The following is a 10090-nucleotide window of genomic DNA, read 5'->3' on the forward strand; positions in this document are numbered from 1 at the left end:
GATTTTTCTAAGCTATCTGTTGGCAAAATGAAATGACTCTACATCTACCTGGAACTCTGAGATGTGCCCACATAAACCAGTATAGTCAGGAGGAAAATCTATGCTAACATCATTATTTCCAACATAAATTGAAGTTTAGGGCATGCCGTGCCAGCTGATGTTTTCTGTCCTTGAACATAACATTTCACTTAATTTTGTCTCCAAAATAGGGACAATGGTACTTAACTACATTTCTGACGTGTTTTCAGACTCAGGGCCAGATACCTTTTTTAAGAATGACTTATTTTTATCTCTGACACCACAACTCTAATTGCTCATAAGGGACACCATACACAAATCGCTTTCAGGCTGTGGGTGATTCTTGCTTTATGATTTAGGTTGCTAAGTAGCCTCTGTGTTCAGAGACACAAGGAATCCTCCTGGTAGTTGTGGTGCAGCAATCTTCACAAGTATCCAAAATATTTTCTCAAGTTGAAAAAATTCTTAGGGATTTCCTGCTGAGGCTCAAAGGCAGTCATATATTTTATTTATTTTATTACAAGGCATGTAAGTAAAAACTTGCATATCTGAAAAAAAAAGATACTAGATAGAAAACAGTAATAAAATTAACATTATTGTTTTAAGAAACTTGGTAATAAATACATTTCCCCTCAACATTAAAATGCTTGTTATTTTGCACGACAATAAATACAGCATAGCTCTAGCATAGAGAAAAGCCAAGACTAGATACAAGAAGTCCATGTGGTTTCTGAAAAAAGCTCAGGTGATTTATAAAGTTTTGGCATCTTGCACTTGATGTACTTTGATACAACTTGTGCTTTAATTTTATCTTTACTGTGGTTTTTAAACAGTCCCATAATATGGAAATATGAGAGGAAAATTTGTTTGATTACAGGATTTTGCCTTTAAATATTTCAAAGTAAGAGATGTGTAAACTCATTGAAACCAATCCTTGAAATAATAAAAACAAGTGTCTTGGTGGCTATTCTACAGAAATGCAAATTTTTTAGCTGTGGGTGCTCAAACCTGACCAGCCAATTGGCAGAGGACCAATTCCTGGTCAGTTCCTCAACTCTTTACACAATTTTCAAAGAAAAAAAAAAAAGAAAAGAAACAAAGGGAGAGAAAGAAAGAAAAGAATAATGACAGTGAGAAAGAGTAAAGAAAGCAGTATTTACTTCCCAAGTGATGACGGCTTGAGGTTCTTAAGCTATTATACAAAGCCAAGAGGAGAAGCAATAGGTATATTCCAGAACACTTCCCAGCATAACTTTGGGTCGTTCTGGTCTATACTTCTAAAACTACCAACAAAAAACAACAAAAAAAAGAAAAAAAAGAAAAAAGGAGAGAGAGATTTCCATGCACTGTGCTGTTCTTATGCCAGCACATATCATCACAATCACAACTGTGAATCTAAGTCATTTTCATAGCCCAATCTAATATAGATTGATTATTTCCCACAACATCGTTAGATAATGTCCACAAAATGCCACAAGCTCTGGCAGAGTCCAACGTTCTTAAAGTACCGATAGGTCGTGGCAAGACTTGGACTTGAGTTTGAAGGCCATATTCTTGTTGTTCTTGGCAACTATTTTGCCCCAGAACCGCCTGGCTTTCTTCGGGATGCTCTCCCTCCGCTTCTGGTAAGCCAGCCGCTTCTCGTTCTTTTCCTTGCTGTCCCTCCGGAGCCGGACTTGCCTCACGATGCCTTCAAAGAGCTCCTTCACGTTGTGCTGCACAGCTGCCGAGGTCTCGATGAACTTGCAGTCGAACACAACGGCGCATGCTCGGCCCTCTGCAAAATCACAATGGGGACATGTCATGAGATGTCACGAGCCTGGGAGGGAGACAACACAGCTGCGGGCTGCCACGTGTGGGGAGCCAGCACCACCGGGGGAATTCCTCAAGCCTAATATAGCCGGGGATAAGTCTTTAATCATCTAATGCTGCCTGGTAGGCCATGATTCATCTGGTCTGTGTCACACTCCCTTCGCAGCGAGGGGGGTCAGTTTCCCCCCGGAGAAGCCCGGTCCTTGTCATCGGCTGTGAAGGGAGAGAGCCGGGGCTAACTGACACGCTGAGACATCGAGGGGGAAGAGCTCAGCCATGACTCAAAATCACCTGGTCGCCTTGTGTGCAGACCACCCCAGATCACCTTAAAGGATGGTGGCAGTGCTGTTCGTGTGTACGGCACATCTCTTGTTACCACAGGGGGCAGGACCCTATCCCCTCCACAGGTTGTGTGTATAAACCAGGGTCTTCAGACGGTATCAGTTTTGGTGTGAGCATATACAAAAGTCCTTAAATAAAGGCAAAACTATGCCCATAAATTCAGAGGTACATATGAAATCACAGTCCTTATCCTTAACATAAGAGAACATACACTAACCCTAGCAGCTGTCTTTCACATGCAAGTCAATTTACGCTGTCTTCTGACTTGCTGTGAACTCATCGCCAGGATGACTAAAATGACATGAATCCATCTGCCATCTTTCAAAGGATTTTTCAAGTGGGCCAGAGAGGCATGAGAAGGAAAATAGTCATCTTTGGGCTCCCAAAGACCTACTTCAGCTCAAACTCTTCACTTAGAGCAATTGTGACAGGGGCTAGAGTGCATATCCTCAGTGAAACAATAGCCTAGTTCAATTGGGAAATAAAAAAGTGGAACAGATGCAGAGAGAAGAATGCTGAGCTGAGGAACCCATGTCTCTTGTTGGCTCTGGCCAAGACGAGATTATCTAATGCACTGCTGTGTGTTAAGCCACCTAAACCTCAGGGAGGACTGTCTAAGAAGAGATTTTACTGACTGAAGAGCTTGAGGGTTGGCAGCAGCTTTCCAGGTGGTCTCTCTGTTCCTTTTTATGGGCTTAGGACTCCTCGTGCTTTGGGTGCAGGGCACAGGCTGTTTATTTATCCCTCTACATGCAGCAGAGGGAGGGCTGCTGTAGCATCCCAGAGCAAGGCACCAAGGAGGCTGTGCAGTACCTGCCCAGGTTAGTGAAATGAAAGGAGAGAGGGAATTTTAATTCATCTGGAAGTAAAATGTCAGAGAGGATAAGGAACTCCTTAAACAAAGAGAGAATATTTGGCAGCAGAAAAAAAGGGGTTTTGCATAAATATGTATTGGAAACCCGAAGGGTTCCTAGGTACCAGATCAATCTCATTTTGCAGTGGTTTTATGCTAGGAGCTGGAAGGGAAAAAAATCAAGCTGCTTGTATGATGGAACTTAAATTTCGGAAGGGGATTATCCGACGTGTAACACCGTTGACCAATGGAGGCTGAAAAAAAATGGCAGACCCTCCCCAGTCCTCTGTCCCCTGTTCCAGCCCTCTGTTGCTTTATTGCTCTCTTACTGCCTGGTCCTGATCACAGTGTACGCAGCCAGAGCTCCCTATGTTGTTCAAAAGCTCTTATGTGACTCTTAAATTTTACGTAGTTTTTACCTTCATCGTTCTCCTTACCTGCCACTGAAACTTCGCGGCACCTGACAAGGTCGCTTTTGTTGCCAACCAAAATAATGGGAATATCTTCTTTCTGGCGAGCTCTGCGGAGCTCTATTCTGAGTTCAGAGGCCTTCTCAAAGCTTGCTCGGTCTGTGATGGAGTAGACAATTAAGTATGCATCTCCCACTTTCATGCAGTGGTCTCGAATCCATTCTCCTTCACGCTGGTCAAACAAAATGGTCAGACATTGTTATGTCCTGAACAGGTTTTACTTAGAAAATGTAACATTAGCGAATCCAAACACATTCTTGCTGTAGCTGCACTGGGTATGGTTTGAATCACAGTTGTACTAAAAGCCATTCCAAAGTGGTGACCATATGAATACTTCATCATGAAGGAGGGTAAAACTTGCCCCAGATAATTCATTGTGCTGGATTTAGGCTGGAATGAACATGGTCTGGAAAATGGCTTGAATGTTTTGTTTTATCATTAAAAAAATAAAGGCTTGCTCTTCTCAGGCTCACACTACAGAGCTATTAGGCATGCTTGGCTTGGTTCAGGGAGGGGATTTATCCTGTATTTTCCCTGATGCTGAATTATGGAAAACACCTACTTTTTTTAGGAAAAGATACCTATTTTTTCTATTAGCATATTTATATGCAATTTTTCTTTTAGCATGTGATTGGCGTACATAAATAAAAGTACCTTATTATCCCACATGTCGAGCAGTATAATGGTTGCACTCTCCCCATCCACCATAAGGGTTCTTTCATACGTGTCTTCTGGAAAGAAAATCAGAAATGTTGGTAATATATTATTTTGTGGCATCATGTACATTATAAAAAACAAATAGTTGACTATGTATAATTTGTTCACAGTTCAAGTTATTGAGCCAAGTTTTGTGCTGGCTCACATTCAGTCCTTTCCTCATTTCCATCAGCACTAAACCTGCCCTCTGCTCATTACCGGTTGTCTAACTTTCCATGATATATGAAGGAGACAGAAAGATCAGGAAACGAAATGTTCATTATTTAGGTCGATATTCTCTTTATCTTATGTGGGAGAGAGAAAATAGAACCAGTGGAAGAAATAACCAAAGGCTGAACATTTGCCCCATGGGAGCAGCAGAGTCCAGCGAGGCTGAGTAATGGAAAATATTTGCTTTCTCTTTAGCAGGGACAGTTTACGGGTGAGCAGTCACTGCTGCTGAGAGCAATACAGTTAACAGCCTACCAAGCAAAGAGGACAGGGGGTTGTGAGACAGGAGCTGTTGAGCTTTAGGGAGACTGAAATGACTGCTGTGTCCCATTTCTTTCCTATTTCACAGTTTCCCACATTACCTTTGATGTCAAAAACCAAAGGACTCAACAAACCACAGAAGGTAATTATTTTGTGCTGAAACCACAAAAACTCATATCTAAATTATAAACACCACATGACTAAATTCTGCTTAGATCATTGTTTGTGTGTGTGTGTGTGGCTGTTCCCACTCAATCATGATCTATCCGTGATGTTAAATCTCAGTCTAGCTTCTGCTTCAAATACTGATCTTCCTTCTTCTCCCCCAAATCCAGGGACATTTCAATGAGCAGTATGGGGCTTGGACCTATCCTGAGTCCTGTGTTGCTGGTCAGTGAAAAATGTTTGGCTTAGGGTTTCCGAGCATACCACACCTTTCATGGCACTGTGTCAGGGATCTGTCCCAACCACGTTTATAGATAGAACCATGTCTTAACTCTTGCCTCATAAAACTTCTGCTGGGTATTAGCAGAGTGAACTTTCCCCTAAATTGTAATCACAGGCTTTCCTCAAAGCCAGGAATCTACATCCATGCAGAAGAATCAGCCAAAAATATTCCACATTTAAAATAAAATCAGACTTTGTAAACAAGAGCACAGGTTTGGCACAGCTTAAAGTGGAGGGATTCAAAATACAAAGCTAATCAAGAGGAGCCCTTTCCATTGTAGGCCAAGAGCATGACATTTGTGTTTGTGAGTTTGATTAATCTCGCTGCCAGTAGCAAAACTACTCCACAAAAGCAGCTGTATTCCCTCTGTGAATTGGCTGTCCTGAAACCGTCAACTCTTGTAATAATATTTCCAGTTTGCAAGCTAAAGTTTGGAGTTTCTTCAACTGATTAAGCATCTGCATGGGAACAAACTCCATATGCACCAGAGGACAACATTTAGAGGACTACTTCTCTATTCTGTGACACAAGGAGAGGCTACAAATACGTAACCACAGTACTTGAAAATGTTGTGCCCCAAATGGTCATACTCAGCAATGATTTGCACCTCGGACAATCCTAAGGAACTTCTATAGGGTATAAAACACACTGAAAGTGAGCAATTAGTTCATCTCATGCTTATTTTGAAGCTGACACTAAAAAAAAGGAGAAATACAACAACAGCAAGTTGTCTGATACCTCCAATGAGCTGACCTTGAAAATCTGTCATGGCTACACTCCAAGCAATAGTTCTGGGAGTGCAAGTGAAGGAAGAAACCACACTGCTTTGCATGGAGGAGAAGGAAACCATCTGACAAGCGTGCAAAGTAAATCAGCTGTGTTTTCTGAATGATTGCCCAAGGGTCCTAACCAGGTCACTGGAGCAGCACTAGAAAAGGTTTTATCAGAGATATTCCAGGCTGAGAAGCTGATGGATTTTCAGAAAAAGTCAGTGGAAGGTGAAGGCAAAGCCTGCTTTTAGTGACCCAGGGTCACTGCACTGTGGGGAGCTTCAGATTCCCCAAAGGCACAAAGATCTGTACCTCCAGTCTGCGAGAACAAGCAAGAAGGTGGCTTCTACCTTCCTAGCCCTGGGCTATATTAAATCCCAACTGTGTTAAGTCCTGGCATAAAGACAAAAAAAGCAGTCCGTTTTTGCTCCACTGAAGACTGGAAAAGAAGCCCGGAAACTCTCTGTGCTAGCACAGGCACTGACACACCAGGAAAGGATATGGGAAAGAAGAGAAAACTCCGATGTGTTGACTAGCAAAACCACCCAGCAATTTGCAAGTCCTCCCAAGGTGACAGCACTTGTGACTTTAGGGCCACAGCAGACTTCTGTCATGACACAACCCTTCTCCCACCACATCCCCTACACAGTATGCCTTACAGCTGGGTGCCATGACCCCTCTTTCTGCATTAGCGACTCTTTGGGACTAAGGAAGGTTTCACAATCCTCACCAACACAGAGGAGAATAGCAAGGGGGAAGCATTAAAGAAAACCCTACAGCTTCTGACTTTTCCCCTGGTTTGGGCAACAGGAATTTCCCTACAATGCTGAAGCATCTTCATCTATTTTTTCCTGGGGGAACCCAACCTGTTTGAGGAGCATGAAGGAGGGGTGGGCATATTTACGCAAACTCCATACAGCCTACACTGAGGCAACACATTTATACATAAGACTGAGATGACTTCTAATGGCAAATGTTTTCAAGGTGATTAAAAGACTGGGCAGGTTTTTTATTTTTATTTTTCATTATGTATTATTTCTAAGCACTGCACTCTCATAGACCGTGGGGACTTCCAATGATTTTCTCTGCCCTATAGAAAGCTGAAGACGACCCCATGGAGCCTGTGATGACACAAAGGTTGGACCAGCATGAAAGCTGAACACCTTCCAACAGGTATTTTGAAATGAAAGAGCATGAGAATCTGTACTGTTCCCTTTCAGAGGCTTTAGAGTGTTGTTGGAGAGCATCTTACTCTATGTAGCTTGATCTCCTTTTTGACAATCAGATTCAAACATTTGCTGCATCAGTTTTAGTTTAAATGGCCTCTCTGATTTTCTGTGCCAATTTCTGGTGACAGGGCCAATTGCAAGCAAACCCAAACACCCCAGAGCATAATGACCTACCTCCCAGCACCTCGCAGTCGCTGTCGATGCTGTCGTGTACCCCTGCGAAGATGTTGGCCAGCGACGACTTGCCTACGCCGTGCTCCCCGATCAGCACCACCCGGTAGCAATTGCTGCCGGACTCAGAGGAGATGACGGAGTCGGACGACTCCGAGGACCAGCTCCTTCTGTAGTACTCGTCGGGGCTGATGGTGTATCGCTTCTGTGCGTTGTACTCGTTGGAGTCCTTCTGGACCAGCAGGTTCTTGCCGTCAGCGGGGATGCTCCACCGCTGCTGCTGCTGCTGCAGGCTGCTGGTGTGGGTGCGACGCATGGTAACGTTGTTGAGGGTCATTTTTTACCCCTGGTGAAAAATAAGGAAATCATACTTGTTACCCACAAAACAGTTGCAAATGCACTAGCACCCTCGTATTAACTCAAGGCAGCGCGTCCTGCTCTTGTATCCAGTATACAACAGAAGAAAATTGAGGCTTTGCACTCTTTCGCAGTTGCTGGTATGCAAAGAAATATTTGTAGTTAGTGAGTCAGAGGCTTTTTCCTAGGGATGATGCCACCCTCACATGCTAAATCCTATCCTTTACAAGCTCACTGCCGTGCTAGGTGCAGCCCAGCCCGGGGGAGGCATGGGGAGGGCCAGAGCACGCACACTGCTGTATCCCTGCTGGGACAGCCCTGCAGGCACCAGTCCCTACCCTGCGTGGTTGCCTGGGGGCAAACAGAAGGACCAGTCCCAGCTGCCTCCAGCCCACAAACTTAGACAACACTCACAAGAAAAGAAAGCCAAGCAAGCAAGCCTTGCTGTGATGGGATGGATTTGGGTCTCCCCTACAGCAGGACAATGGCTGCTTCAGGCGGTGGCTTTCTGGCTGCTTAAAGGAGGGACACAGCCAAGCCCAATGGCTTTTCTGAGGAGGTACAGGTTTGAGCTACTACAGGAGGTAGCACTGGGAGAAAAGCTCATAAATTTAAAGATGTTAAATCAACAACTTCATTTACTGCACAACTGGCTAAAGAGGTTAGCTCTTCCTGTCTAAGCATGGCTCTTAATTATATTTCATTTAGCAAACTCTATTTTGCCTTGGTTGGAGTCAGAGGACAGTGATGTCATTCTCACTGGCCAGCAGCTACCATTTTTAGGAAAGTTACTTTGATGCATTCCAGTTCCCAAAGTGACAGTTATTTAGACATTTTGCTGTTGTTTTTTTTGTGTGTGTGTGTGTGTTTGTTTTTTTTTTTTGTATATCTGAAGTTTCTCAGCTCTCTTCTCCGTATTAGTAGGCAGGATAACTGCCCATAAAATTCACTAGATCACTTTCAAACTTGAATAATAAATGGTGAACAACAAAAAAAGTACAGCAACACATCAAAATGACATGTACAAGTTGCTAGTCCGCTTCACACAACACTATCTGAAAACTTCTTAGAAAAAACACATGGCAGGTCAGAGAACAAACCAACAAAAAGCACGCTCTATCTGAACTTATTACAACACATGCGATATTTTCTCTGCGATGCACAGTGCTTAGAGGCAAAATTAGATCTAACTGGAGACCAGGCAGCAAGCAAAGACTGCTTCACAAATGAAGGGAAATATTAACCACAATTTAAATTTTTTTTTCTTGGAGTTTCCCCATTTAAAAGATCAGATGAGAAAAGCCAGCTCCAATTCAAACTACAGCGCCTAAAGATAACCTTCAATAAACAATCCCCGAACAGCCTCACTCACGAACATCTAATGATTTCTCCTCCAGCAAACTATCATCCCTTGCTAAGCAAATCCTAGCGAGACCAAGGCTTATAAGGCACGACTGCACATCGCGGTCCGAGTGCAGGCTGGTTTTGGTGCCACAAGCTGCTCGTAGCTGTTGGGATCTAGCAAAGCAGCCACCACACACTGCACGCGACCCAGGGCACCTCGTCCAACAGTGTCTTACTTGTGCCTGGCTCCTGCTCGCAGTCGGGTCCGCAGCTCGCGCTGCCCTCCTCTCCCCGTGGACCGTGCTACACCGCGCTGCTCTGCCCAAGTAAATCCTCTCCCGCTTACGGGCTGCCTCTTTAATTCCCTCTCGGCAAACCTGGTTTATATTAAGCCCATCTGATCAGAGACAGGGCTTTTCCGTGACGTGGTTGGCCTTTCCATACAACAGCCAGCCCCCAGCTGGGAGGAAGCAGACATGCAGAAGAGCAAAAACTTACAAACAGGCTCAAAAGACTTACTTGAAATCATATGATTGGCTTAGCATTGCCAGTAAAACAAACACATTTGGGTCTTACACGATGAAAACAGGAAAGTGGAAAAACACATAATAATAAGTGCCCTTCCACCTCAGTTTTTCAAGTAAATGCTATTAGAATCGATGATGTTTTAAAAATGACACGTCTCATTAACGCATAAAATGCTGTAAATGTATGATGTTCTCTGTCTGCAAAATGCAGCTGACTCCCTGCTGGACAAAATGATTCTTTGGAACAAGATATCTGAATGTTATTTTACAATTGCATCACAAGTAAGAATATTACCCTGTTGTTGTTTTTTAAATCTAATTTATACAATCCTATTTTTCTCTGTCGACTTCCAAGTCACTGCACTCAGTTTTCTGAACTGCACAACTAGCTCCCATTTCTGCTGTACCCCTTCAGTAGCAAGGGCTTGACTCCTATTTCTGCTCCTATTCCTTTTTGCTAGCAAGGGCTTGCCAAAACACCTGGTCACACACTGAGTGTTGCTCCAGCAGGATGCTGGCACTGGAAAAAGATGTATGAGCACTAGCGGGCACAAAGTCTGG

At 43.6% G+C, this 10090-nt stretch overlaps 1 protein-coding gene across 1 annotated transcript; it reads right to left on the bottom strand.

Annotated features, from left to right (window-relative positions):
* Window positions 1-490: 490 nt before the first annotated feature.
* On the bottom strand, window positions 491-9406 carry GEM (GTP binding protein overexpressed in skeletal muscle). Its single transcript, XM_035546354.2, has 5 exons — window positions 9239-9406; window positions 7305-7647; window positions 4150-4226; window positions 3463-3667; window positions 491-1795 (listed from the first exon to the last, which is right to left on the bottom strand). The coding sequence occupies exons 2-5, from the start codon at window positions 7636-7638 to the stop codon at window positions 1518-1520; spliced, it is 894 nt and encodes a 297-aa protein (XP_035402247.1). The 5' UTR covers window positions 7639-7647; window positions 9239-9406; the 3' UTR covers window positions 491-1517.
* Window positions 9407-10090: the final 684 nt, after the last annotated feature.

This window comes from Cygnus atratus, chromosome 2 (genome assembly GCF_013377495.2).
Source record: "Cygnus atratus isolate AKBS03 ecotype Queensland, Australia chromosome 2, CAtr_DNAZoo_HiC_assembly, whole genome shotgun sequence".
Taxonomy (NCBI): domain Eukaryota; kingdom Metazoa; phylum Chordata; class Aves; order Anseriformes; family Anatidae; genus Cygnus; species Cygnus atratus.